Source organism: Dromaius novaehollandiae, chromosome 21 (genome assembly GCF_036370855.1).
Source record: "Dromaius novaehollandiae isolate bDroNov1 chromosome 21, bDroNov1.hap1, whole genome shotgun sequence".
NCBI lineage: Eukaryota > Metazoa > Chordata > Aves > Casuariiformes > Dromaiidae > Dromaius > Dromaius novaehollandiae.
Window position 1 is genome coordinate 1,881,075 of NC_088118.1, and position 27,140 is coordinate 1,908,214.

Sequence of the window (27,140 nt, forward strand, 5' to 3'; positions counted from 1 at the left end):
TGCGCGAAAACTGAAGAGGAACGTGCTGGAGACCGAGGGCTGGCTCAAACCCGGCTGCATGAGCGAGCGCATTTCGCTTGCTTTGGCAGCTTCCCTGCGCCTGGAGTGCTCTGTCCTTTCGGGGTGCAGACGGGGAGATGCCCTGCGCCCACACGTCCTCTGCCGAAAGCGACTCTCAGAAAGCAGCTGAAGGCAGCAGCTCCAGGAATGATTTCTTGCTGTTGTTTCTGAAAAGCCACCTACAGAAATCAAGTTACAGAGAACTGCGTGTCTGGGCTTGACCCCAGCAACCTGACGTTAAAGGTCAGGCGTGCCTGACACCGTCCCGGTGAAATCCTTGCACCTTGCTGCTGGTAACCCCACGTACGGCCCGCGGCACCTCGCGTAGCCGTGGCTCCGTGTGTCGAGCTCCGTGACGGCGGGTGAGCCCCAGGACCCCGGGCACCCCGGGCGAGCCTCTCCCGAGGTCTGCAGATGCTGGAGGAGATCAGAGATACCTGGTTCTGAATCGACCGAGTGTGTCAATGTGAAAGAGCCCCAAAAAGGCAAAACAGAGATCCCGTTGCCCCAGGCATTCCCCAGGCCTCCCTGGGCCCGCGTGGGCTCCCCAGAGCTGCAGGGAAGACGCTCAGGCTCCTGCCTGCAGGGCTGCCACCCTGCCCGGCCGGCGCAGCAGCCGGGGGGGGGGGCTTCAGCGTGGCCGCTGCCGGCAGCGTGGGGGCCGCCAGGAAAGCCGGCTCCCGTCTCAGCGCGCCTGTGCCACGGCTGCCGGTGCAGCTGGGGCTGCGGCAACCTCAGCCCCGGCCGCAGCCGGCGCCGGATCCAGGATGTGGGCGACGCACGAGAGTGCGGCAGAGAGGCAGGTGAGCGGCGGGAGCTGCAGACCTGTTTTGCTCTCGAGGCCTGTCCCACAGCCCCTCTGAGCCCGCTGGCGGGGGGGTTTGCACCCCGGGGGGGGGTCCGGGGCCGGGAGGGGAGCTGGGGCAGGCTGGACCGCGGCCGGGCTGCTCTGCGGGTCCCCTCCCTGCAGCGCTTCTGCAGAAAGAGCCGGGGTGCAGTTCTGACTCAGGTGATTTCCAGATTGTTAAAAAGGTGGCTATTCCTGCCCAAGGATTAGTCAGTGATTTTGAAGAAGAAAGGAAGCACGGCAGCGCTCTCGAGTGCGGGTTTGACCCCTGAACTCAAGCACCCACCCCGCAGCGGCCGGGGGGGCAGCTCCACAGGAGCCGCGCGAGCCCCGGGCAGCCTCGCCGCCGGGCACGGTGCCGGCCCGATGCCCGCTCCTGCTGCAGCACTGGCCGGAGTCGCGGCACGGCCACGGCTGGCGGGCTCGGCTGTGCAGCGGCAGCCTCAGCACAAACCTGCAGCAGAGCCGTCATTTCTCCACAGCCTGTTTCATTTTCTCCTAAATTGTGAGCCCTTTCTCCCAAGTCTCCGAGCCTCTGCGCCCACAGCAGCAGCCCCACGATCTCTCTTCCCCGGGGCTCCCTCCTTCCTCATTTCAGGCCCCGTTGCTTTTGTTTCTCAGTTGCATACGTGAAACAAAAGCTGTGGCTTGTGTGGGATGGGCTGTGCTTCATTTCGGGCCTTCCAAAATTGGCGTCTGCCCGAAGTGACTCAGGAGCTGACAGCCAAGGGCAGGACATCGGGTGCTCTGTAAGCGAGGGGGAGTCGAGGCGAGGGGGGCCGGCCGGCCAGGGCCCCTTCCCCGTGCCGAGCCCGATGTGCTGCTGCTGCAAGCCGGGGACCGGCTCTGAGCGCCCCGAGGCTGTCCCGAGCGCTCTCAGTTCCTCTTGCTCTTTCGGCCTCTGACCTTTCCGCTCACTCCCCAGTGGGAAATTCCTCCTCTCGCCATGAGACAGAAAGCTTCTCCATCACAGGAGAGCCCCTGCGCTCTGCGCAGCCCCAGGAAAGCCCTCGAGCGTGGCAACTCGGCTCGCCGGAGAGCAAGGCAGGGCGCGGGGTGGACTCATGGGCCGCTCCGGCCCCGATGCCAGCGCCCGGACGCACGCGGCACGGACACGGCGGGTCTGCGGGTCCAGCCAGGGACAGCTTACAGCTTGGGCCGCCACACCGAACCTCGCAGCCAGGGAGCCCCGGCGACGGGCGCGGGTGGGAGCTTGCACGACCCTGCAAAGCCGAGAGGCTCAGCCCAGGGCTTGGCGAGGGGCTGACCGGGAGGGCAGGGCTGAGCCCAGCGCAGAGGCAGCCGGAGCCCCTCCTGGGCCGAGCAAGCCGGGGGCTCGGGCCCCCCTGCGTGCGCTCACCCGGGGTGGGCGTTAGACCCCAGCGGGCCAGGACGACGCGCTGGCCCACGGGCACAGCGCTGGGCTGGTGTGCTGCTGCTGTGCCAGCATCTGTGCCTTGCGCTGGGGGGACAGGTCTAATTTGGTAACGAGGCAGACACATGCTTTATTTCTATTTTCTCTTTCCAGATGGGATAGCGTTTTGCTCAGAAAGCCCCGAGGTCCTTGTTTCGGGCTGATGGCAGGAAATGCCCAGCCTGGGCTGAGAGATCAACAGCGAGCGAGTGGGCGGACTGCAAAAAAAAGTGGAAGTCGCTGCACAGCCGCTTTCCTCCCGCTGCGCTGCCGCCTCTCGACACGTCACTGAGCCAGCCTCCCGGGGAAAAACGAGCGCTGGGACGCCCGCCGCAGCACTGCTCGGCGCCCCGCTCCCCGGCCGGCACCCGCGGAGGATGCTGAGCCGGCATGGCCCCCAGCGCCGCAGCCCCGGCCCTGTGCCTAGCGCTGCTGCTCGCCCTGCACGTCGACGGTGAGTCGCCTTCGCCCGCGCCGCGCCGCCGCCCCTCGCCTCGTCCTCGGGAGGATGCTCAGCCCCGCGCCGGGGGCTGCCGAGGCGGGGAAGGCGCGTTGCCCGGGCGGGCAGGGAGCGGTGCCGCTGGCACGGGAGCCCTGGCGACGCGGGTGCCTGCACGGCCGGGGCTCGCCTAGGCAGCCGCCCCTCGCCTTCCTCCTCCGCTGCCCGCGGCGGTCCTCAGCCTTGCGCCTTGCACCACGGTGCCCCGCGTTCCCCGTGGCAGCGGCGTGCCCAAGCGCTGGCGACGGGCTGCTGCGGGACACCGGCCACTCGGGGCATGGCCTCAGCCCGGCGCTGGGGCTGGGGCGGGCGAGCGCTTGCCGGCAGGCAGCGGCGGCTGAGGAAGCGAGCGCAGAGAGGGTGACAGATGTTATCTGGCGGTGTTTTGCTGCCAGGTGACAGTACTGAAATTCAGGCAGGAGGTGTGAAGAGGTCTGTTTCTCCCAGCCCATAGCGGAGCAAAACAGGATGGCTGGACCCCGGCAGAGAGCCCGGGAGCCTCCCACTAGTGCTGGGCCGGCGAGGGGCACGCCAGGGCCCCTTTGCAGGCCATCCCGAGCGCAGGCTGAGCACTGAGCGCCGCTCCCAGTGCCCCGTGTGCTGCTTGCTCCCTGGGTGCTGTTGGGAAGCGGGGAGCAGACAGGCTGCGGAGGTGCAGAGGGGACGGGGCAGGCCAGGCTGGCCACGCAGCGACGAGGTGCAGGGGACCGTCCGGGTGGCAAAGGCTGGGAGGAACTGCCGCGGCCGCCTGGCCTCACGCTTGCCTTCGCTCCCGCAGGCGAGCGGCTGCCGAGACCCGCGCGCGTGCGCTTTGACGCCGAGATGGTGCATCACCTGCTGCGCTGGGAGCCGGGGCCGCGCTCCCCCCGCGACGCGCGCTACGACGTGCAGCACAGAGTGTGAGTAGCACCGGGCCCCCTCCCCGGGCGGCCCGCGACGCCCCGGGCGCCCGGCACCGCTCTCACCCGCCGCCTCTCCCCGCAGCTACGGCAGGAACTCCTCCTGGACGCCGGTCCCCAGCTGCCTGGGCATCGCGGGGCACTCGTGTGACCTCACCTACTACACGCTGGACCCCGAGGGGCGCTACTACGCCCAGGTCAGGGCCGTCTCCGGGAACCGCACGTCCCCGTGGAGCCGGAGCAACGCTTTCTCCCCCAAAGAAGGTACGTGGGTGTCCCTGGCTGCCTGGCAGCGGGACAGCGCTGGGTGGGAGGGCGTCCGCAGCCCTGTCGGCTGCTGAGGAAGCTCTCGGGGCTGCCCGAAGGAGAGGGCTGAGGGGCTCTTTGGTCCGACCTGTCTCCAGCCAGCCTGCGGCTCTCGGGGCAGAGCCTCTCCGTGACGGGCAACACCATCCACGTGAGGCTGCAGCTGCTCCTGCAAGCCGGCAACCGCACCGTTAAATATGAGGACATACAAAAGCACATGCGGCGCTACAAGGCGTACGTCCGGAGGGCGCACGACAACCAGACGGTGAGAGCCAAGCGTCTCGTCCCCATCCGCAGGCAAGCCTGGAGACCCCCATCGCACACAGAGCAGCCCAGACCAAAACAGCCACTCGTTCCCTGAAGTCTCCTGCAATAAAGCAGAATAATGCTGAGCTTCTGCATGCTCAAAGCACTGCAGAGCTATTCTCGCGCATGTTTTTCGTGGCAGACCTGCCACCTCCCGCTGGGATTTTGGGTCTGGCTGCTTTCAGCGCCATTGCTGAGTGCTCTGGTTGCTCTGCCCGAGAGATGGGGGACGAGGAGGGGACACCCCACGTGCTCACGGAGGCAGGGCTGGAGAGCTGCCGGGGTGCCAACTTGCTCCCTGCTCATTTCAGTACGAAGTGGTGCAGACCCAGACGGAGTTCAACATCAGCAACCTCTTCTGGGGCACCGAGTACTGCGTCAGCGTGGAGCCCGACGTGGCGAGCCGGCAGGCCCGCGCCGTGCGCACCGCGGAGCAGTGCCTCACCATCGGCAGCGGCGACAGTAAGCCAGGACGTGCGGGATGCGTGTGCGGGATGCGTGTGCGGGATGCTGTCCCGCCGGAGACGTTGCGTTGCCCACCTCACCGGGACACGTGCTGTCTTGCAGAGAGCGCAGAGCTCCTGAGCATCGTCAGCATCTTCTTCATCACCGTGCTGCTCTCGGTCATCCTGGGGACTCTGCTGGTCTGCACGTACATAAAGAAGCCCGTGAAGCCGCCGTCCGTGCTGGTAAGGCAGCCAGGCACGCGGAAGCTGGCATTTGCAGCTATCAGCTTATAACCGCTGCGGCATGGGGTGCTCCCCGGCCGCTGGCGCGGGGTGGCCGGTGGGGAAGCCGGGCAGCGAGCAGGGCTGAGCCTCACCGCGCTCCTTTCCCTCCCTCCCAGAAGTCCTTCCTGAAGCAGGGCTCGCTCTGGGTGGAGCAGGAGCACTTCTCGCCGGCCAGGCTGGACGCGGACCCCGTCGAGCAGCTCTTCCTGTGCCAGAAGGCGCCGAAGCAGCCCAGCAGCCCGGCCGGCAGCACCGGCTCGCTCCAGTGGCCCCCAGAGCAGGACCACGGGCTCGCGACGCTGCCCGAGGACCGGGCTCAGCTGCTGGGCCCAGGCGCCACGGCGAGCAGGGACTGCAGCTGCACCAGCACCGACAGCGGCATCTGCCTGCACACCTCCTCCGCCGAGCCGGGCCCCGCCGGCCGGGGCGACGCGGGGCAGCCGCCCGCCGGCGACGACAGCGGCATAAGCCTGGCGCGGACTTCGCCCTGCCTGGCGCTCTCCTCCGGCGGCAGCGGCGGCCTCTGCCAGCCCGCGGAGGGAGGGCAGCCATGGGGAGCGGAGCACGGCCTCCCCGCCGCCGCCGCGGGCGAGGATGCCCCCCAGGACGTGGAGTTTCGGGGATACCTGCAGCAGTGCAAGGGCACGGTAGAGCCGAGGTGGGACAGAGGCGAGGGGCTGCCCCCCTGGGGCTGCGCAGGGCCCGCGCAGGGCGGCACGGACGTTGTGCTGGACACGGACTGCTCCGAGCTGCCGGTGGCCAAGGGCTACCTGAAACAGGCGTCTCCCGAACCTCCCCGCGGCCACACGCAGGACATCGCGGTGCCCGGCTGCCCTTGGGCGCCCGCTGCCTGGGGCTTTCCCGGCCAGCCCCCGCAGGGCTGCGGGGCCCCCGGCACCCCCGGGGCCCCCAAAGGCAGCCCCGACCTCCTGAAGGCGGCCTTCGAGCTGAGCCTGCCCGGCGCCGCGCCGCTGGGGCCGCTGCCCCTCCTCGCCAGCCTCAGCACCAACGCGTGGCTCACGCTGCGCGCCAGCCCGCCGGGCGCGCTGGAGGCGGCCAGCAAGGACAGCCGCCTGTGAGCCCCCGCGCCGCCCCCGCGCCGCCCCACTACCTCTGCCGGCCGCTGCCCTCGCGCAGCCGCCGCTCTCATAAGCTATCGCCGACGCCGAAGGTGAGCGCGGCGCACTGACAGCGATCCTGGCCCGGCGCTGCCGCGGGGCGCCCAGCTCCCGCACCCGCGGCCGCGCTCGGGGCGCCGGGCCGCCCAGCGCCGGGGCGCGCTTCCCCTCCCGACTTCCCCCCGCGCGGCATGGGCTGCTCCGGCTGACATCCCTACGGCCGAGGCTTTCACAACACGGGTACCGAAACGCGGCTGACGTCACGCGGGAAGGACTTTCCCGGCCCCCCGGCAGAGCCCCGTGCGCCCCGGGCCAGCGCCACGTCCGTCGCGGGAGCGCTCCCGCTCGCCCGGGCGGCCGCGGATGCCCTGCTGGTTTTGCATGGACACCAACACCTTATTTATTCTATTTAATTTGTAAATACAGAAAGGAGGCAGTGTTATTTATTCGGTCCGTCTGCCCGTGCGCCCTGCCCCGCGGCAAAGCCGCGCTTTCCCTTCTCGCGCACGGACTTGCCCGCGGCAGGCAGAGCGGCGTGCCTTCGCCTCGCGCACGAGGACGAGCGTTTTCACACCAGGACTGGGAAAAACACAGACAGCCCGCTTCCAGCTTGGTGGTAATCTGCGGACTAGGTTTTCCAAGCAAATATACCCCGGCAGGACCCAGGGAGGGGGCAACAGCGCCCAAGGGCCTGCGGTTGATTTTGCCGGGGTGCAAAACCCCGGGCGGCAGGCACAGGCACACGGCGCAGCGGAAAAGGCAGGACAGCCTCCGGGCCGGGTGGAACAAGTCTAGTTTTTTGGGTGGGGGAAGAGAGGGTAAAATAGTTTCTATGTCAAAATGGGAACAGAAATAAAATAGGAAAGAGTTACTGTGGGCTGCGTTCAACCGCTTTCCAGGTCACCAGAGAATTTTTCCAGAAGCCGCTTGGCTTCACAGCAGCTGCGCGGCGGGATAGTCCCGCAGACAGCGTTGATGGAAACGCAGCGGCGGGGCCTTGCTGCAGGTGAAATCGTGAATCACCCCTGCGAGGAGAGCGCTTGTCGCTGCACGGCAAAGTTTCCCTGTGTTTTGTCTGACACGGCATTACTCGCATCAAAAATATGTGCCCTGCGTCAGCGGGGCCGCGCGGTGTGGGGGGGGATCCCGGGGAGAGCGGTTCGTGCCGAGACTTGTGCGAGCTTCCGCCCTTCCGTGTATGCCGCCGTCCATCGCCACGTTTCCACCGTCTGTTCTGCCTCGTGGTGTTCTGGGGGTTGGGGCTTTTCGTGTGAGCTTTTTTTAAAACTTCCTCTGAAAAACACTCATCGAAACGGAGCGCGCGTTCGCTGTGCTGCTGACGTCAGGCGCTGCCGGTTCCTGCGCGCGGTGCCGGGCTGCAGCGGCGGTGCCGGGGATGAACAGCCGCGCTCCCCGCACTGCCGTTGACCGCCCCGTGCTCGCCTTTCGGAGAAGCACCGCCGCGACGGCAAGGCAGCAGGGCCGGCGAGCCCTCGCTCCGGCGACCCGCGACGCTGACCTTCCCTCCGGCTCGCTCCGGCAACTCCAGGCGCTGCCGCATTTCCCTGGATTCGCTGGCGCTCGACACCGGGAGGACGTGTGTCCCTGGCTCCCCGCGCAGTCCGTCGGAAAGCAGCGAAGGCCCCGGGGGATTTCTGGGGGAGCTGCTTTCGGCAGCGGCGCGGAGGGACAAATTCCCACATGTGCCAGAGGCCCAGCCGGGGAGGGAAGCTGAGGCACTCTCATTTCCTTCTGGCATTTTCCCTTCTTGCACAAAAGTAACTTCAGTTTCTGCAGCTCGCTGCCACCCTTTTTAACCCGTTCCCTGGGCCCCCGGTTCCTCGGCAGCCGCCGCGCGGGGCCGGGCGGCTTTCCTCCGGGGGCCGCGGCCGGAGGCCCCCCGGCAGCGCAGGGAAGTGGCTCCTGCGCCGGCTGGGAAGGAGAGCGCCGCGGCTGGGGCCCCGAGCCTGCGAGGTGGGAAATAAAACCCGAGCCCAGGGAAAACCCCCGCTTCCCCGCAGCACGCAGAGGCCGGGTGACCGGGGAGGCTTTTTGCAGGGGAAACCTTGGGAATGCCCTGGGGGAAGTCTGGGAAAGCCAGGCGCAGGGCAACACGGGCAGAGCGGCGGCTCCGGCAGAGCCGGCGGGGCCGTGCCCGGGCGAGGCGCCAAGGCGTGCTGCCCCGGGGCGCTCGCTGCGCCGGAGCCGGGGACATCACGGGGACGTCCCCCGGCTGCTGGGAGGCCGGGAGCCAGGGCCATGCCTTACCTGCGCCCGGCCGTGCCCGTCACAGCCCCCGGTCGTGGAAGCGCACGTAGCCGCTCCGCGCCTCGCTCAGGGAGCCGCTGACCGTGAACGGCGGCGCCAGCTCCACTTCCACCGCCCTGAGCCCGCTGCGGGACGGCGGCATCGGCGTCAGGGGGCTGCGGGGCTTCGCCCCAGCCCCGCCGCGGCCCCCGTCCTGCTGTGGGACCGGCGAGGCTCTGCAACGCCTCGCCCTGGCGCCCGAGGCCGCCCCGCAGGGATGCGCGGGCGCGATGCACCCCGCCAGGCCCCCCAGCCCCGGGGGCCTCCCTCGGCACGGCCGCACTCACCGGATGTGGTACAGGTTGAAGACGAAGTCCGGCCCTGGGGAGGAGGGAGAAGGGAGGCCGTCAGCCGGCGGGAAGGGCAGACCGCAGCTCGCAGCCCCGGCAGCCCCGGCTCGGCCCCGCACACCCGCCGCGGCCCCGGCTCGCCTCGCCCCAGCACTGCCCTGCGCCCTGCAATGCTTTCCCCAGCCCCGCTAGCTCGCAGGGGATGAGCGCGCATCAGACGAGCCCCCGCATCCCGGGGCCCTGCAGCCCTCCGCCCCTAACCCCATCTGCCCCGCGGCGCTGCCCGTACTCACGGTGCCAGCACCGCCCCGTCTGGTACCACCGGATGAAAGCGTAGGCCAAAAGGACGAGGAGCAGCAGGGCCAGCCCGACGCCCACGATGAGCCCGAGCGTGCTGGCGGGCTCTCGTCCTGCGGGCAGAGGGAGGGCAGACGCCGGGGACAAGGTCGGGACCACGGCACGCAGGCTGCCTTGCCGCAGCGGCAGCGTCCGGCTCCCGAGCACACGCATGCATGCACGCAGGAGCGGTGCGAGCGCGCTGCAGCCCCGTGCCCACGGCTCGGGCATTGGCGAGAGCAGGCGCGCGAGGCCCGAGCGCAGCAGGGACCCTGCTCGGCCGTACGGGGCCTGCTCCAGTGCTGTCCCCACGCGCCGCGCAGACCCATTTCTGGACGGGCAGTTCCCTCTAGAGGACGCGTTTGTCAAGGCAGGCGGGCTCCCGCGAGCACCGCGGCAGCGCCTGCCCGTCCCGCGCTGCAGGGCCCGGGGAAGCCCAGCACCGGCCGCCGCTGCCAGCATCGCTGCGGGGAGGCCAGCGTGCCGGGGCGCAGCACGGCCAGGGCGAAAGCTGCCGTTTCCTGGCTGGGGAAGAGCGCAGAGCCCGGCGCGATGCACAGCACGGGACTGCGATCGCATCTCTACGGCTGCCGCCGGCTCCTGCTCCCCAAGCTCCCGGCACGAGCGTCACCACGGACCCTTCCCCGCCATCACGAGGGGACGGCGGGGTTTAGGCGCACCTGCAGCTCCAGGCAGCCCCGCGGTGCCTGCCCGCAGGCGTGGAGGGGCCGGGGCACGCTGCCGGCACACGGAGAGGGCGCCCAGCCCCGCAGCGCCAGGAGTGAGACAGCGGAAAGGGATGAGCTAACAGCAGCTAAATTTAGACAGATGCTGGTGGAGTGAGAACATTTCCCCTGTGGTCACAGTGTTTACACAGTGAGCAACATGCCAAAGCCTCCTGCAACCCGCAGCGCTCGCTCTACCTGATGGGATGCAGCAAACACCCGCGGAGCCGCCGCGCACGGCGCTGCCGCCTCCCGGTCGCGCGGCAGCTCCGGCCCCAGCGGGACCACCCGCCTGTCCCCCGCCGGGCCCTCGCGGGAGGCGGCACGCACGGGCAGCTAATGCATCCCGCTTCGGCCAGCCAGGCGCAAACCAGGAGCGCTGGGGAGCCTGGGAGCAGCGCGGGCTAGCCGGGGACGCCGGGGCCGGCTCCCGCGGTGACTCATGCAGCAGCTGTGCAGTGCAGCAGCCTCCCGCGTGAGCCAGCGGCCGAAACCGCCCTCTCTCCCCGCACCTGCAGCGGGGGTGGACAGCGGCGTGCTCAATGCCCCACGGTGCACCCAGCCCCGGCCCCGCCGGAGCCCCCAGCTGCTAGGACCAGCTCCCAGGCCAAAGCGGCAAAGCTGTGCCAAAATAGATACTCAGAAATGCCAGCACACCCGCCCTGGGGTCCATGTCCCGGTGCCCGCAGCGGGGCCGCGGGAGCAGAGCGCGGTGCAGCCCGGGCTGGCGCCGCTCAGCCCCTCCTGCCTGGTGACACAGCCAGCTCACCGCCCCGGCCGCGGCGAGGCCGGCCACCTCCTCGCCTGACTGGTTCCCCAGGGTGGCAAGCCGGGCAGCGCTGGCAGGCCTGGCTCCTGGGTGACGGGCAACGTGTCAGCTGCACCCAGCACGCCCTCTTTCCGAGCACGGGTCAGTGGGAGCGAGTCGGCTGGGTCCAGCGCGGCACGTGCCCTGGGGTCTCGGGGAGGCCCGCGAGGGCAGTGGCCTCGTGCAGGGCGCTGGCACGCAGGCTCCCAGGGTGACAGGGTGTCTCACGCCGCACGGCTACGCCCCGGTCCCAGACGTCTCGCGGCGCGGTGCACTTACCGCTGTGCTTGAGCATCGTCCCAGAGCCCCGGCGCCCAGGCACAGGATCGGCTGGAATCACCTCCTGCTCCGGGGAGAAAGGGGAGAACCAGCTCCGTGGCTGCGGGTGGAAGACAGCAAACGGGAATAACCATTAGCAGCCCGGGAGAAGGGCAAGCAGCGGGAACGAGCGCAGTGGAGGACCGGGGACGCCAAGGCCCAGCTCTGATGGGGAGAGCCCCTTGCAGGTGGGGTCCAGGGGAGCTGCAAGCAAAAGCAAGGCACTGCAGCACCAAGGCACGCGCCTGCACCGCTTCGGGAGAGCTGAGCACGGCCCCGGCCTGACCCCGGACGGCGCCGGGAGCCCCGAGGCCATGTCACACCAAGCGGCTGGGGATGGTGCCCGGGGCGGGAAGGGAAGCAGAGCCCCGAAGGAACCCGGAGCTGTGACATAACATCTGCAAACCTCGGCTGCTTCCTCAAAGCCTGCGCTCGACCTCAGAGCAGGAAGAGCCGCTCGCGGCACCCCGGCGTCATCACCTCCTGCCCCAGGGCGCAGGTGGGGCGCGGTCCCCAGTGCTGGGGCCAGTGCCGGGGTGTCTCAAGGCCTGGCTTTGGGGACCCCCCCGAGGGTGCCTCCGCCACGCGCCCCAGGGCTGCAGCTCTGCACGCTGACAGAGGCCAGGGCTGGGGTTTGCTCCAGAGCATCTTCCAGCCCGGCAGCATCCACCTCCTGCTTCTACTCGTAGCACCTGCAGCCCCCCCATCTCGGCACCTCCGGGGGAGGCCGGGTTCCCGCGCGCCCGCGGAGCGCGTCCCTCACCTGCAGAGCCGCACGCAGCCGCCGGCAGTCCCTGCGCTGGCCTCCCTCCTCCGCGCAGCCGGGCAGAGCCGGCACAGGCGGCCCGCGGCCCGGGCCAGCAGCCGCAGGGACGCGATGCTCCGCGGCCTCCCCGCCGGCACGGTGCGCACGCCTGGCAGCCGCGGCTCTCCCCCGCCGCTGGGAAAGCTGGGCCACAAAGGCAGGGGAGGGCAATCAGCTGCAAAGCCTGCACGCCCAGCAGGAGCCTGCCCCAGGCCGGGCTTTCTAGCCGGGAGCGGTACGGCCTGCCCGCAGCCTGCAGACCCGCTCACCCCATCCAGCCCCCGCGTCAGGAGCGAGGGCTGGGCACAGAAGCGGCGAGCAGGTGACCTGAGGGACCCGAGCATCGTGGCCTGGTAACCTCGTGCGTAAACTCTTCCCCTTTCCTCCTCCACCCACTAAAATCTCTGTTTCAGAAAGCAACTCGGTGCAATGCGGAAGAGACGGGCAAATATGGGATGGTTGTGGTTCCTCTTATTGTCGGAAAAGGAGCATGAAAAATCTCGCCCCATCAGTCAGCTCATTCGTGGTAAGTTACTTGGTGACAGTAGCTCTGCAAGTGAGTCACTCCCGGCGGTAGATGCTCCAGAGATTGCTGCAGGTGATGGTGCTGCTGATAGACTGGTGTTATATTACAATACAAATCATAATTCCTGTTCCACAACTCCCATTGTGGGTTTAGGGAGTGCTGGGGCGGTCCTGCCCCAGTGCTCGCGCCGCACGGGCAGAGCTGGCTGGACCGACACGGGACGGGGCGCGGGACCATCGCCTGCCCGGCTCCCTGGCCCCGGGGCACCCACAGCTCCCCGCGCCGGAGGGCACCGGCCGGCTTTCCGGGGGATGCGGAGAGCTCAGAGCCGGACCAGCATGGTGAGTTACTGGCAGCACCGCCGTCACCCTGCCCCTGCCTGGCACTGAGGGCTTAGCTAGTTAGGGCAGCTAGGAGCTTCCAGGGACATCGGGCTTGCGCTGGGCACGGAGGCGGCACGGCTGAGGTCGGGGCTGATTTAACCTGTGCAGCCCTTGCTTGGAGCGTGGCTTTGCAAGCGAGCAGGGGCTCGCCAAAAGGCAGCCCCGGGGCAGCGCCAAGCCGTGAATTTGCTGCAAATCGAGGCTGTTCACGGGCAGAAGGAACGGCAAAAAAATCAGCAGCTGCCGATAGCTGCTGGAAGCAGGAGCCGGAGGGAAGGGCCAGCCGGCAGGGCACGGCAGCAGAGCCCCGGCACCGTTTCCGTGGGGAACCGTTAGGATCCCGTGCGCCGGGTCGTGCCCGGCCCGCGGTGACACAGGAGGTCAGCACGAGGAAGGACCGGCCCGCACGCCCTCGGCCTGCCGTGCCGGCGGACGTGGGCGGCCTTGGGGAGGGAGCGGGGCCGGCGTTGCAAAACCCCCGGGGCTCCTGCAGGCAGCGCGCGGGTCAGGTACGCGGCTGCCGCCGGGAAGCGGCCTGGGAAGGGCAGCGGAGACGGGAGGCTGCGGACGTGGGAGCGCCCTCCCATCCCACCCTGCCTGCCCACTCCCAGCGCGTTCTGGCTCATTGACCCCAAGCGATGTTTGTGCGTTAACCAGTAAATAATCGCTTGGCACCTTCCCGTAAAACCCTGCTGGCTGCGCCTTGGTGCCTGGCTAAACATGCCCAGACAAAGTGGCCCGGGAGGGAGGCAGGGCTGCACCGCTCCCTCCGGCCGCGGGGGCTGGAGCGCGGCCCGCCGCACCTCGCCGTGCCCCCAGCGCTGCCGCGGGCTGCTGCCCCGCCGGGCCGGCCTCCGAGCGCTGCGACCGCGGGGGCTCGGCTCGCCTTCGAGACAGCAGTGCAGGGAAGCACAGCCTTACCTGTCACAGCAGAGACCAGGCGCGCCAGCAAAGGGGACGGTCTCGCCCAGGGCTGGAAGGAGCGTTAGAGCGATAGGGAAACGTGCTGCTTTCCCTAGCCTGGGAAGGGCGGCAGCACGCCTGCGGAGTGCACACAGCCGGGAGCAGCTTTCCACAGCGCGGCACGGGCAGGGATGCAAAGCTGCAGCGGCGCCGGCAGCGAGGGCTCTGTTTGCCGCGTCTCCTAGCAGCGGCACGGCACGGCACAGCCCTCCATCCGCCCGGGCTCCCCCGGGCTGGGCTGGCTCTCCCGCGGCGCCGGGGCACCCGCGGCAGCGGTGTTCCCGTGGGAGCGTGCCGGCTGTGCCGGGCTGGGCCGGCCGGGGAGCACCAGCCCTGCCATGGCGTGCCGGGGAGCACCAGCCCCGGAGGCACAAGCATTTTGACTCCGGGTTTTGTGGCACATCAGCAGGTGCCACTTCCATAAACCCTGGGACTTTTTAAGCCTCTGTTACACTGAAAAGACGGTAACCCTGTAACATGCACAGCCAGTCGCCTGAGCGGTGTAGGTGGTGTCCAAGGCTGTGCCAGCATCCGTGTCTTCCCCGGCTTCTCCCCTGCCCTGCTCTCGTGGGGTCGCGTGTGCAGCAATGCAACTGGCTTTGCACCCTCCCCACCCGCCAGCCGCTCTTCCCCCGTGGTTTCTGCTCCTTACGCCGTTCTCCCCTCCGGTTTGCAGGACGAAGCCTCGGAGCGGCCGCTGAACGGCAGAGGTACCGCGTGCCAGCACTGGGGCGGGAGCAGGGGGGGCCCGAGCCCCGTGCTGCCCCGTCACGCGCCGCGCTGTGTCACAGGTGCCAGGGCAGGTCCCAAGGCCTCGGCGGCGCTGCGAGCCTTCAAGCGCGTCGGCATCCCCGTCCTGGTGGCCGTGCTCGGCCTGGCCAGCGTCGTGGCCGTCGGGTTCTTCGGTACGGCTCCCGCGCTCCCCCTGCCGCGGCCGGGCTCGGCACCGGCGCCCGCGGAGCCGGGCTTGGCCGGGACCAGCCGCTGAGCCCTGTCTCCCCGCAGTCAAGCTCTACCTGGAGCACCACTACTTCTTCTGCCCGCAGCCGCTGCGGCTGGTGCCGCTGCAGCGGGTGTGCGACGGCCACGCCGACTGCGCGCGCGGCGAGGACGAGGCCAGCTGCGCCCGGCGCCTCCCCGACGGGCCGCGCGTGGGCGGTGAGTCCGGGCCGCCGCGGCCCCCCCGGCGCCTCCGCCGGCCCCCGCAGGGCTGACGCCGCGCTTCTCTCCAGTGCGCGTCTCCAGGGACGGATCCACGCTGCAGGTGCTGGACAGCCTCACCGGAGCCTGGTGCGGGGTCTGCCACGACCACTTCAGCCTCCCGCTGGCAAAAGCCGCCTGCGAGCAAATGGGCTACAGCAGGTACGGGGGGGCCGCCCTCCCCTCCGCGCTCCGCTCCCCCGCCTCGCCCTCCCCGCTCGCTCCCCAGGCCCGCCGGGGCTGAGCCTCCCGCGCTCTCTTGCAGCATCCCCGCTTTCCGGGCGGCGGACGTGGGCGGCGGGCAGGCCCTGCCGCTCCGCGAGGTCGCGCTGAGCAACGGCAGGCTCCGCGTGCAGGCGGCGGGCAGGTGAGCGCGCGGCGGCCGCCCCGTGCCGGCCGGGTGCCGGGGCCTGGCGCCCGCAGCGCTGCTGCCACCCAGCCGTCCCTCCCTCTTGCAGGAAGTGCCTCTCCGGCGCCGCCGTCTCGCTCCTTTGCTCCGGTGAGTCCGATGGCGCCCGCGGGGCGGGTGGGCGTGAGCGGCGGCGGCAGGCAGCCCCGGGGTGGCCAGCCCCAGCCCCAGCCCCAGCCCCGGCCCCGGCCCCGGCCCCTCCATGCATGCAGCAACGCTTTGCATGCAGAGGGGAGAACTTAGCTGGTGCAACCCCCCCGCCAAGCCAGCGCGACCCTCCCGGAATGGAAGCCCCTAGGAAAGGCTGCTTTGGCTGACGAATCACCCTAACGAAGCTAATGCAACCGGTGCCAGGCCCCCACCTCGGCAGCAGGGGAGGGCAGGGTGGGTGCTCCTGCCGCCAGCACTAACATGCTGCTTCGCCGGCAGAGCAGTGCGGCGAGAGCGCCAGGGCCCCGCGGGTGCTCGGCGGGCGCCCGGCGCCCATCGAGGCTTGGCCCTGGCAGGTCAGCCTGCAGTACCGCGGCGAGCACATCTGCGGCGGCAGCATCATCGACGCCGGCTGGATCCTCACCGCCGCGCACTGCTTCAAGTGAGGCAGCGGGGTCCCGCGGCACCGCCGTCCCCTCCGGCAGCCCGGCCCCCGGCCGGCGCGGGGCGAGGCGAGGGCGCTGACGGCCGTGTCGCGCGCAGGAACAACCCCGTGGTGCAGAGCTGGCGCGTGAAGGCCGGCTCCAGCCTGCTGTCGGGCGGCGCCGCCCTCGCCGTGGAGAAGGTCTTCCTGGCCGAGGAGGCGCCCGCCTCTCCCAAGGACAACGACATAGCCCTGGTGAAGCTGCGCGCCCCGCTGCGCCTCTCAGGTGAGACGTGCCTTGTCCCCCCCCGGGGCCAGCGTGTGCCCCGGCGGCGCCGAGAAGCGGGCTGGGAGCCGGGGCCCCCGCGCGCCCCGGGCTCAGCCGGCACCGCTGTGCCCCGCAGCCAGCAGCAAGCCCGTCTGCCTGCCCTACTTCGACGAGGAGCTGCGCCCGGGAGCCTCGCTGTGGGTGACGGGCTGGGGCTACACGCAGGAGCACGGTGAGCCCGGGCGCCGGGGAGCGGGGCGGCGGGAGGCGGCGGGGGCTGCTGCCGCCCGGCTGAGCGGGCCCCCCCGCGCAGGCAAGCTGTCGGAGACGCTGCGTCAGGCGGAGGTGGCGCTGATAGACAGCCAGAGCTGCAACCTGGCCGCCTACCACGGGGACGTCACGGAGAAGATGCTGTGCGCCGGCCTGCCGCAGGGCGGGGTGGACACCTGCCAGGTGGGGCTGCGAGGGCAGGGCGCTTCGGGCACCTGCGCCGGTGCTGGGCTGCCCCGGGCGCTCGTCCCTGCTCGGGGGCTGCACCCCGGGAGCGGCGGGTCGGGCACGCGCAGCCCCCTGCCCGCTCCCGGCCCCGGGGATGCTCGGAGCCGGGCTGCCGGGATGCACCCCGCTCAGGCCGGCTCGCCCTTCGCAGGGGGACAGCGGCGGGCCCCTGCTGTATTTGCGCGGCCGCTGGCAGGTGGTGGGCATCGTCAGCTGGGGCCAGGGCTGCGGCACCCCCAGCACCCCCGGCGTCTACACCAGCGTCCAGCCCTACCTCAACTGGATCTACACCGTGCGCAGGGTCAGTGCCCTTCCCGATGCGCAGCACCTCGGGGGCGGGCACAGCCTCCTTGGTGGCTCTGCATGGGGAGCAGCCGTGCAGCAAGGCGCAGCGTCCAAAACGGCATCTTCTCCTTGCAGTCGGAGCTGTGAGACCTCTGGGACAGGTCCCCTCCGTCCCCGGCCTCCCACCCCTGACACGTTTGGCTCGCCCGGCCCCGGCAGCAGATGCGAAATGGATCCTGAGCCGCTGAGGGTGAGCAAAGCCTCCCGACCTCGTGCAGGAGGGCGGCCAAGGAGCCGGAGGGCGGCTCTGAGCAGCAGCCACCGACACCGCCGAGGAATCTGACGGGCTCGAGCTGCCTTCCGGAGAGAGATTAATTTATTGCCCTGTGCCGGTCCCGCTGCGCCAGGCAGGTTCCCGCGGGTCGAAGCTGCCGCCTGCTCCAAGCAGTCCCCCTTTCTTAGTTCACAGAGAGAAGCGATGTTTGTGCTGTCAGGTATCCCCATAAAAGAAAGGATGTGTTTTTTCACGCAGCCTGTGAAGGGTTTGTCCCCCTTATTCGCGAGGACTCTTTCGCACCGTGCCCCACGCCAGCCTGCCTTAAGCCTGGCACTGCAGCACCCAGCCTGGGAGCGCAACTGGGGTGCAGGCACCAGCCCAGCCCAGCCCTGGCCCCAGCTCCAGCCCCAGCAAGCAGCCCAGGAAGCCACGCTGCAGAGAGTTTCTCTAGTAAACATAAACTTTATTTCATCCAAGGCAAAGCTAGCTAAAACTCTACAGTGCAAAATGTGTTTTACGTGGTACCAGAGCGCGTCGCACGCGCCCCATGCGCACTCGCGGGGCTCTGCTGCGGGCATTTCTCCGCGCCTGTGCACACCTGTGCCGGCCGCGCCGCAGCACGGCCCCCGGCAGCGCCGGCCCCGGCAGCAGGGAGCCCCGCGGGGGTCACGCGAGCTCCCGCGCCAGCCCCCTCCCCGCGGCGCTGCCTGCAACACCCGTGCACATGCCCATAGACAGAGCGACGCTTCCAAAACTGGTTAGGTTGACGTTTTTTCCTTCAAGCCAGAGGAATAATCCATGCATAGTACAGCGTTGCATATCCTGTGGTAAGTGGAGCTGGGTCCAGCTACTGTCTAAAAAAGGCTGGCAGGTTAGGAGAGCTAAAAACAGTTCTTCAAAAGAAAAAAAATCCCTCCCTCCCCTCCCTGTCCTCTCCCCTGGGAGGTCTTCTCCAAGGCTGGGCCGGGGTCTCACGGGAACCGGGGGACCTCGCGTCCTCCTCCCGGACTCCCGTGAGCGACGATGGCACGTTAGCAACGCGCCTTTCACCCGAGCGGCGCGGGGCACTCGCACGGCGACGCCGGGAGCCTCAGCCCCGCGAGGTAGCTCAGGTTTGCTGTCCCCGGGTGACAGGTGGGGAAATGGAGCACAGAGACGTCAAGGGATCTGCCCGAGGGTCCCGCCGGTCCCTGGGGCAGAGAGGAGCCCGGGGCCTCGCTCCCACCTCCCCATCTACCCAGCAGCCAGGGAGACCCGCCGGGCGCCTTGCAGCTGGCACGTACCCACACGCAGGCGAAACAGGGAGCAAATCACCTCCCAGAGCACACCGGCACCTTCGGCTGCAAAATCGACTCCTTCCCTTCGCGCCCCGCACAGCCCGTGCAAACAGGATGGTTTGTGCTTTAAGTCTCCAGCTCCTCAAAAGCCCGGCGAGGCTCTTCGCGGCCCTCGGCGCAGGGGCGGCACGCAGACACGCTTGCACGCCCGCCGGCGTGCTCCCCGCCGAGCTCGCCCTTCGAAACACGGCGGCCGACTGACCCCGAGAAACCCGGCTGGCGCGGGTGCCTACGCGGCTCGGGTGGCCCCGAGGCCCAGCAGCGCGTGCCCTCAGCAAGGACCCTCCGGCTTTGCACCTGCAGCGCCCTCCTCCACGGACCTCAAAGCCCTGCGCAAACGTCAGCCCGGGAAGCCCCACAACACCCCCTGCGAGGTAGAGCAGTATTATTATCCCCATTTTACAGGTGGGGAAACTGAGGCACGGAGAGGCAAAGTGCCTTGCCCAAGGTCACCCCGCCGGTCGGTGGCAGGACCGGACGCGGGCCGGAGCAGCCCTGGCCCCGCTCCTCTCGCCGGGGCGCGACCGTGCTCCCTGCCCGCCCCGGGGCCGGGGTGCCGCAGTTTTCCTCGGGTGAAAGGGAAACGCAATCAGCCTTTTTCCCGTGGGAGTCTGATATAAATAAAAAAATCCGCTTAACGAGTTAAAGCCTTGGCAGGTCGGCGTCGGAGGCATCCCTGCTCTAAGTGCCGAGCTTTAAAAAGGGGGGAGCCGGGAGAGGCGGGGGCAGCGCCTGGGGGACGTGGGCTCCCGCTGCCGCCGCCTGCCCCCAGCCCGGGCTGCGTCCGGCGCCCCGCTTCCCTCCCCGCTCGCGTCGCTCGCCTTCACGCCGAGCCGAGCAGGCGGCCGCCTCCGTCCCCGCGGGGTCCCAGGCCGACGCCGCGAGCGGCTCCCCGTCCCCACCGTAGCCGCAGTCGTTTCCGAGAAGCAGTGCAGGTTGCAGGCACGTGTCTAACCGAAACACGTCTCAAGCGTTGGTAGTTCAGAAAGAAAGCAAACGGGGCGGGGGGGCCCCTGCCCCCCTGCCGCTTCCTCGCGGGCCGGGGCCGCGGGGCGCCTCGCCTTCACGCCTTGGGCGCTGCTTTCTGCTCCGCCTTGGAGGCCGGCAGGCCGTTCTCGGTGTTGTCGTTCCCCGAGGAGCTCACGAGGCACTCCTTCCTGCGGAGAGCGTCCGCTGCCGAGGGCCCGCCGCGCGGCCCCCGCCGCGCCGACCGCCCCGCCGAGCCCGGCCCCCACCGCCCCGCCGAGCCCGGCCCCCGCGCCAGCGCCGCCCCCTACTCACTTTCTGTCCTGCGTCTTCTTGATGATGAAGAGGACAACTCTCTTGACCAGCATGAAGAGGATGAGGAGGCCGATGAGGCCCCCCACAACGCCCACGATGATGAGCGTCACGGTGTTGTCCGTCTCCACCACTGCCGGAGAAAGGGGCCGGGGGCTCAGCGGGGGCAAGGGGGGGCCCCGACAACCACCCCCGGGAAGCCAGCTGTCTCCCAGCACCCTGCCATGACCACGAGCCAAGGTCAGGTGAGCTCGGGTTCGCATCCCCGTGGCTCCCGCGGCGTGCCAGGGCCCCGGCCAGCACTTACTCTTGTGGACGACGGTGAGGAAGATGGAGGCGTTGTGCTGCGCATTCTTCTCCTTGGGGTTCTTGACGTGGCACGTGTACTTCCCGGCGTCGCTGAAGTCCACTTCGTTCAGCACGATGGAGATGTTGTTGTCCTTCCCGGTGGTCGAGCCGACGAACTCGACGCGGGGGTTGCGCCCCACCAGGAAGGGCTCCGAGGCCTTGCTCTTGATCTTGCCGTGGTAGATCTGCAGAGGCGGGCGGCGGGGTCAGCGCCCGCGCTCCCGGCGAGGACCGGGCTCGAGCTGCCGGGCGGCCGCCTGCCCCGCGTGTGCACGCGCAGGGGTGACGGGCCACGTGTCCCAGCGCGGTGAGGACCGCCGCAAAGAGCAGCGCAGAGCCTGGAGAGCAGAACATTCCCCAGGGGAAGCACATCCACATAGCATTTCAGGGCAAGCACTGGAGGAGAAAATGCACCGTATACTGCCCAAAGTGCAGACCTGCTCCTGAACAGCCAATTCATGAGCAAAAGCAATGAAACTGGTCCTCAAGCTGGTACCAAGGAATTTCACGGAAATGACCGAACTCATGAGCAGCAGAACATCCAGACCGGCTTTGCCCCAAAAGCAGAAGCGTGCATGGGGGCAGGAGCCGCCCTGTTTGCACATCCCTGTCCCCCCAGAGCTGGACACGCCGGGAGCGAACGCAGCCCCAGCCGCTCCCGGCTGGCAGGGCACCTGCACGCGGAGGAAGGGAACCGCGGGGCTGCTCTGTGCTGGGATATCCGCAGGGACTTGCCAGAAAAGCAGAGGCAAAGCCCGGAGAGCCACCCACCATCTCTGTGGAGTTGAAATACCAGGTGAAGACCAGGTCCTGGAAGCCTATGCAGGTGGTGAAGACGCAGGGCAGCAGGACGTTGGAGCCATTCAGAGCCGTCACGGTGTTGGTCTTGCCCACCGACACCTCCAAGGCGAGGGCGATGGAGAAGATGTGCAAACCTGGTGGGGAGTGGGGAGCAGCGAGTGAGGACACCGTGCCGGCAGGCAGTCCCGCTTGCTGCAAGCCGTGCTTCCCCAGCCGCGGTGCGGCCAGGCCTGCTGCCCGGCTCTGCCCAGGGAGAGCAAGGCGCCGACGGTCTCGCCGGAGAGGGGCCCATGCGAGTAAGAGCACGTGCTTTGCTATGGGGGGACGTGCAGCCGAGGACCCCAGCCTTCCCCGCGCGCCGGGCGGGGGGAGCCGGCAGAGCCTGCGCCGGGCTGCCGGGCAGCACGGTGGGCGCAGGGTCCCTGCTCCCAGAGAGCGCAGCGGGCTGCGCCCGGCACTCTGCGGAGGCAGAGCGGATTCAAGGGGAGCTGTCGTCTCGCCAAGGAGAAGGCATGCAAATGAAAGCCCCCATTTGCATGTTATCCGCAACGCCTTCAGCTAAACCTTAAAGGAGGGAAAAGAGCCCAAAGCGCAGCAGAGCTCTCTGTTCTCAAAGCGACGAGTTCAAACGCTAATTAGCATTGCCGTGCTGGCCGCCCGCCCCGCGGACCGTCCCCCAGCGCAGGGCTCGGGGAGCTGCGGCAGCGGGCTCCTGGCAGAGCCTGTGCGCGCTCGGGAGCGGCATCCCAGCACGCCTGCCTCGCGGAGAGCCTCGCCTCCCGCGGTAGCCAGCGGATGACCTTCAAACTGCAGAAGGCAGCTCTGCTGCTCCTCTGCTCCCCGTTAGCAGAGCAGAAACACACGGAAGGAGCAGATGCAAGCCCAGCTACGGGAGCCGAGGGCACGGCTGAAAGCTGCCGGGGTCCCGCACAGGGCAGCGGCCGGGGCAAGGGCGCGGGGCTCGGACTGCTCTGCCCTGCCTCGCCGCGGCGCGGGGCACTCTCCTCGCCCTCCCCACCCTGCAGCCGCTTGGGCTGCTCCGTTATCCCCTACGCGCGCCGGCGCCAACGCCCCCGGCACGGCTCGCCGGGCTGGGCCTGCGGCTTCGCGCCCTGCTGCAGTGCTGCATCGCAGGCGCTGCAGCGAAGCCGCTGTTTAACTTCACACAGCAGCAGCTCCCGTTCTGCTCGAGAGGCTCTATCCAGCGCCAGGGAGCCGGCCCCTCCGGACGGGGGCTTCTCGCGGTTGTCGGGCCCCAACGCCGGCAGCACGCTGCGCAGGGGGCTTCGGGCCAGCCGAGCCGCTCCCCGGGGGCTGCCAGCTTTGCGGGGTGCCTGAGCAGGCAGGTCCCTGCGAGGGGACAGCTACTTACAGGAAAGGCGACTCCTTGCAGCTTGCAACACCTCTAATCCTGTCTGCCACCACCATAACATCCTGAGCGTAACCTGAATTGAATGTGTGGGGCAAACGGAGGCTGATCTTGTTCCTGTCCTGCTGTGGTCTCAGGAAGACAGAAGCGATACATTACCACTAAATAAAGCGCAGAGGAAAGCACGTCCTGCTGCATTACTTACCCAAGCAGCTACACCAGCTGCCACCCTCGCTTTGCCTGCTGCCCGTAGCTGCTGCGCTCTGCACCCCCAGCACCCCGCTTGGAGCTTCCCGTTCGCTTCGAAGGAGAAGTCCAGCCCCGGGGGGCTCCAGCTCCCTCCCGCGCCCGCGGGCACAGCTCTCCCCCAAAAGGCAGAGCAAGGAGACCGGGGAGCCGCCGCTCCCGCTACGCTGGAGCGCTGGCTGCCGGCTCTTTGCTGCTGCAGGGAGCAGCAGCCCTCCAGCTTTCACTCCCGGGCTGTGCCAGCCCTCCAGCTCTCCCGCAGCCCTCCAGGGACCCCGTCTGGGGACCACGGGCCTCTCGGGAAGAGCACGCAGGTTCCCCTGAGCAGCCACTGGCTGTGGAAACGCTGCTCTGTAAAACTTTTTCTGCCTGTGAAAACCAGCGCGAGCCGCTGGCACAGAGAGCAAGCGGTGCTGGCCGGGCTGCTCTCCGCCGAGGCCCCGAGCCCAGGCACGCTCGCTCCGGGCAGGACACCCGGGTCTGGCCTTTCCCACGGCACCGATGGGAAAGCCGTGCTGCCCACCACCAGTCCCCGGAGAGCAAAGGCATCTCTGAAACACGGGGATCTGTACAGAAACTCTGCCCTCCCACCCCCAGGCTCCCGGCTAATGGGAGCAACCCATGGGACAAAGTTCCCATTTCCACCCCCAGCGTCCTGCTGTCCAGTGTCTCCGAGTGTCTCCTAGCAGCCTCCACATTTTCAGGCTCCCCTGCTGAAAGCAGCTTGCACTGCATTTATCTGAGCAGAGACTTTCAAGAGAGAGCAGGGAGCAGCACCCAAATCCTGCAGGGAGTCTGGTACCTACCTGCCTTTAGTGTCTGCAGCTCATTTAAAACACCCTGAAGAACGTGCCCTGTCAAACGCCTCCCCAGGGAGGTCCCCAGCAGCGAGGGCTGCTAATGCAGCCCCTGCTTTCAGGCCCTCCGCACCCGTCGAGAAGAGGATGCCCTACACGAGCAGCAGTGCGGCGGTGGGCGCTGGCGGATGCAGGCGGCTTGGAAGCGGCCCCGGCAGGGCCTGCGGCAGGGAGCGGACTGGCTGCAAGCCCCCGTCCCTCTCGGCGCAGCCGGGGACCTCGGGTGCCCCGGGCACGGGTCCGGGCGGCATGCTCCGAGCGGCGGCCCCGCGGCACGGGTTCGCCCCCACGCCGGGGAGAAGCGCATGCAGATGGTTGTTTCACCAAACAGACTGTAAAGAGAAGGACCTGTCGGCGGGCGTGCTGGCGGCCGTGTTCAAGCAGCGCATTGCTCCCCTGCGGCTATTCCCCGGTTCACGTTAGCGGGCAGGCAGCAGCGGTCGCCGCTCGCAGAGCAGCGGAGCGGAGCGGGGCAAAGCGCGAGGCAGCCGCAGCGCTGGCGGAGGAAAGCTCTGGTGATGTTAGCGGCTGCCGCAGGCAGGGCAGGGGGCTGGAGGCAGGACTTCAGAGTCCTCTCCCGGACTCGGCTGCGAAGTCACCTTGGACAAGCCCCTTATCCTCGGTGCTTCGGGCTCCCCGTCTGCGGAGCAGAGACAACTCCGTGAGCGCTCGGGGGTGGGAAATGCATATCCCCGCGGCGGCGGCGGCGGCCGACTCCCCCGACTCCCCCGGGCGAGGTGCAAAGCAGCGCAGAGCAAAGCGGGGGCGGCGCCCGGCTGCGCCCCGCGGCGGCGGCCCTTACCGAGGAGCGCGGCCAGCGCGGCGCGGCGGCGGGCGGCGGCCGAGCGCGGGGCCATGGCGGCGGCGGCGGCGGCGGCGCGGTGCGAGCTGGCCCCCGGCGGCCGCGCTCTGGCCGCCCCCGCCGCGCCGAGCCGCGCCGAGCCGCACCGCGCCGGGAGGAGCCGCGCCGGGAGGAGCCGCGCTGCGAGGAGGCGGCGCCGCGCCCGGCTCCGCGCCGCCCCGCGCCCCCCCGAGCCCCCGGCGGCAGCGGGTGCCGGATGCCCCGGCGCCGGGAGCAGCGCTGCCTCCGCCTCGCCGCCCCGTCCATCAGGCGGGACCCCGGGCAGCCGGCATGGGGGGGCAGGGGGGGCCCCCTCCCATGCACTCCTTTCCTCCCGGGCCCCTTAGCGAGCAGGACCCCCGTGCAGCGAGAAGGGGAGAGGAGGGCTGCTACCCCTTCCCGCTCCCGGGGCGGGCGTCTCTGCTGGCACGGGGATGCTCACCGGCCCCCCGAACCGGGGCAGGCCGCAGCTCCCTGCCTGGGCGCGCAGCACGGCTCGCGGCTCCACGGCCCGGTTCACCTGCCCGGCATCGTGCCTTTCCCGGCAGGCCCGCACGAGAGCGGCTTGCCCAGGGCCCCGCCTGCATCGCCAGGCTGCTGCTGCCGGCTGCATGCGTGCACGGAGCTCTGCACCAGCCCCCGCTGCAGCGCGCTCTGTCCCACCTGGCCGGCGGCATGATGCAGGGGGAAAGAGGGAAAGCTGCAGGCTTTGCCGGGCGGCGGGGTGTCCCGGGGGACTCGGAGAGGATGCCAGCGTCGCTGGCAGGTGGAAGAGCCAGAGCTGCAGAGCTGGCAAGCGAGACAGGAAAAGTACAGGCAGCGCGAGCTGGGCAGCGCTGGCGGCCGGCGCTGCGGGAGCGGCGAGGAGCACGCTGCTGATGCAGCAAAGGCGGCTCGCGGGGAGCCTGAGCGATGGCCACGGCGAGGGGAGGGGAGCCGCAGGCCCTGGGAGCGAGGCAGGAGATGTGCCGAGACGGGAGGGGAGCCCGGGACCTGCCGGAGCCTGGCTGCTAGGGCTGCGGTGACACCTCGGCGCGCAGCGGGGCAGGGAGGCCGGTCACCGCTGCAGCAGTGCCCGAGGGCTGCCGGGTCGAAGGGCTGCGCTGGGGCTCTGCGGGGCACGGTCCCAGGTGCCGAGCCGGAGCGGCGGATAGGGCCGAGGCTGGAGCCTCCAGGATGCAGCGAGCAGGAGCGCAGGGACCTGTAATGCTGGAGAGCTGCAACGGCAACAGCCGTACCCTGGTGCGGGGAAGGGCCAGGGTGTGTGGAGGACTCATTGCGGGGATGTCCCGGTGCCTGTGAAGTTTGCTTCCAGAAAGACGGGGAAAATTGGGACGGGTTTGTCCAAAGTGCCACGGCGAATCTCACCAGCAGAGCCCCATACAGTTATGGGGGGGGAGGCTGTGCCTAGCAGCACCACCCAGCTGGGAAGGCTGCCGGTAAATGCAGAGGCGTTGCTGCCGGCACGGGCACGGGCACGGGCACGGACAGAAAGTGCTCTGCGAGCCCACACCCAGCTCGTCCTGCGGTGACGCGCCCCGGTGCCCCTGGCAGCGCCGGCGGGAAGCAGCGTGCTGGGCCGCAGGGAGATGCACTGCACTGACCTGCTGGGCCACCACGCAGGGACAGCAGCTCCCGCGCTGGTGGCGAGGGGACGAGGGCTTCGTGCTGCCCAGGTGCCGCCTGCGCTCTCCGTCGGTCCTCTGGCCACAGCTCCAAGATGCAGGGCAGCCTCTGCCAGCAGGACACCGCGGGGGGGCCGGGCTCCTCGCAGGCTGCCGGCCTGGCGTCGCTGCCATGTCCGGAGCGAGCCGTGCCCTCCGGCACTCGGAGCCGCGGCAGCCTAATAGAGCTGTCACAGGGAGCAGCTCTCGCTGGTCCCCGGCAGGCTGCTCGCGGGAGACATCTGCTGCCGCCGCCGGCCCAGAAAGGCTGCCTCTCCCGCGGCCCGGCTGCTGCGAGTGCTGCGCCGGGCCCCCCCTTCCCCAGCCGCGGGCCAGGGCACCCACCGCAGCGGGCCCTGGGATCTCGGCAGGGCAGCCGAGGTGTCCGGCCCTGGGATGCTGCGGTCACGCGGGGCTCCTTTCGCTGAGGCCAGCACAAAACTGCCGTGTCCAGTTTCAAGCGCCCTCCGCTCGGCCGGTGTCACCTCCCGGGGTGACGGGAAGGAAGGGCTCAAAGGCTCCGTTGAGCTGGCCAGCTGCCACCGGAGCTGTTCTCGGGGAGGCAGGAGCCACCGCATCCCCCCCTACACCCTTCCCCGCATTGCTGGCACCCCCCGCGCCCGCGCTGCCGCCCGGCTGAGTGGCGCTCGGAGGGTTAAGCCGCTGCTCCCCGCGGTGGGCTCCCGCTTGCCTCCGCGGGGATGCGGAGCGGGGCAGGGCTGAGCGAGCCCCGGTCCCCTCTGGAACCGCCCGGCAGCGTGGTGGTGCCGGGAAGCCGGGGCAGGCAGAGCCTCCCACTGATGGAGGAGAGGAGGCGGCCACGCTGGAGCGGAGCTTCCCATCAGCACCTTAGATTTACTGCAAGGTCCTCTGGCTGTGACCTTTATAAGAGGCGGCCCGGGAGCCGGCAGCGGGCAGGAGGCGCCGGGAGCGATCGGACGCTGCAGGACGGCCCCGGCCGGGCCGGGCCCCCGCACACCGGGCTGGGAGCCGAGCGAGGGGCCGGGCCCCCGACTGCAGGTGAGTGCCGGGCTGCCTTTGCCTTTCTGCAGCACCCTCGCACGCACCGCCGTCCCCGCAGCGAGGCTTTCCTGCCCCTGTCCCCGCGCGGAGCCGGGCTCCCCCCCCTCGGCCGGCAGGCCTGGGGCACCGGCGCTCCCACCGCGCAGAGCCCCCCGAGCGGGGCCAAGCCCCGAGGCCCTGCACCCGCAGAGAGGCACGCAGGCACAGCGGGGACGTGGTACCCA

General features: G+C 69.6%; 4 protein-coding genes across 12 annotated transcripts; 2 read left to right on the forward strand and 2 right to left on the reverse strand.

Annotated features, from left to right (window-relative positions):
- Positions 1-2,337: 2,337 nt before the first annotated feature.
- IL10RA (interleukin 10 receptor subunit alpha) lies at positions 2,338-6,622 on the forward strand. Its single transcript, XM_026114383.2, has 7 exons — positions 2,338-2,775; positions 3,599-3,719; positions 3,805-3,983; positions 4,124-4,290; positions 4,643-4,793; positions 4,899-5,020; positions 5,179-6,622. Exons 1-7 carry the CDS (start codon positions 2,712-2,714, stop codon positions 6,139-6,141), a joined length of 1,767 nt encoding a protein of 588 aa, XP_025970168.2. The 5' UTR covers positions 2,338-2,711; the 3' UTR covers positions 6,142-6,622.
- Positions 6,575-11,298, reverse strand: SMIM35 (small integral membrane protein 35). Of its 5 annotated transcripts, none has more exons than XM_064524199.1 (4): positions 10,926-11,298; positions 9,071-9,187; positions 8,775-8,808; positions 6,575-8,573 (listed from the first exon to the last, which is right to left on the reverse strand). In XM_064524199.1, exons 1-4 carry the CDS (start codon positions 10,939-10,941, stop codon positions 8,468-8,470), a joined length of 273 nt encoding a protein of 90 aa, XP_064380269.1. In that variant the 5' UTR covers positions 10,942-11,298; the 3' UTR covers positions 6,575-8,467. The 5 variants fall into 5 exon arrangements, with proteins under 5 accessions (XP_064380269.1, XP_025970200.2, XP_025970201.2 ...); XM_026114415.2 differs by lacking the exon at positions 10,926-11,298 and having other exon boundaries at positions 6,575-7,944; positions 8,449-8,573; positions 9,071-10,276; XM_026114416.2 differs by lacking the exon at positions 10,926-11,298 and having other exon boundaries at positions 6,575-7,947; positions 8,449-8,573; positions 9,071-10,276.
- Positions 11,299-12,464: 1,166 nt separating this feature from the next.
- TMPRSS4 (transmembrane serine protease 4) lies at positions 12,465-17,406 on the forward strand. Its single transcript, XM_026114412.2, has 13 exons — positions 12,465-12,636; positions 14,318-14,351; positions 14,433-14,546; positions 14,647-14,799; positions 14,874-15,003; positions 15,107-15,208; positions 15,300-15,340; positions 15,680-15,842; positions 15,944-16,110; positions 16,229-16,324; positions 16,406-16,545; positions 16,742-16,891; positions 17,011-17,406. The coding sequence occupies exons 1-13, from the start codon at positions 12,607-12,609 to the stop codon at positions 17,020-17,022; spliced, it is 1,332 nt and encodes a 443-aa protein (XP_025970197.2). The 5' UTR covers positions 12,465-12,606; the 3' UTR covers positions 17,023-17,406.
- Positions 17,407-17,594: 188 nt separating this feature from the next.
- On the reverse strand, positions 17,595-24,388 carry SCN4B (sodium voltage-gated channel beta subunit 4). Of its 5 annotated transcripts, none has more exons than XM_064524203.1 (7): positions 24,191-24,388; positions 23,338-24,028; positions 22,289-22,410; positions 20,887-21,050; positions 20,075-20,300; positions 19,771-19,900; positions 17,595-19,646 (listed from the first exon to the last, which is right to left on the reverse strand). In XM_064524203.1, the coding sequence occupies exons 3-7, from the start codon at positions 22,347-22,349 to the stop codon at positions 19,553-19,555; spliced, it is 675 nt and encodes a 224-aa protein (XP_064380273.1). In that variant the 5' UTR covers positions 22,350-22,410; positions 23,338-24,028; positions 24,191-24,388; the 3' UTR covers positions 17,595-19,552. The 5 variants fall into 5 exon arrangements, with proteins under 5 accessions (XP_064380273.1, XP_064380272.1, XP_064380275.1 ...); XM_064524202.1 differs by having other exon boundaries at positions 22,289-22,417; XM_064524205.1 differs by lacking the exon at positions 22,289-22,410 and having other exon boundaries at positions 20,909-21,050; positions 23,737-24,028.
- Between the last annotated feature and the right edge of the window lie 2,752 nt (positions 24,389-27,140).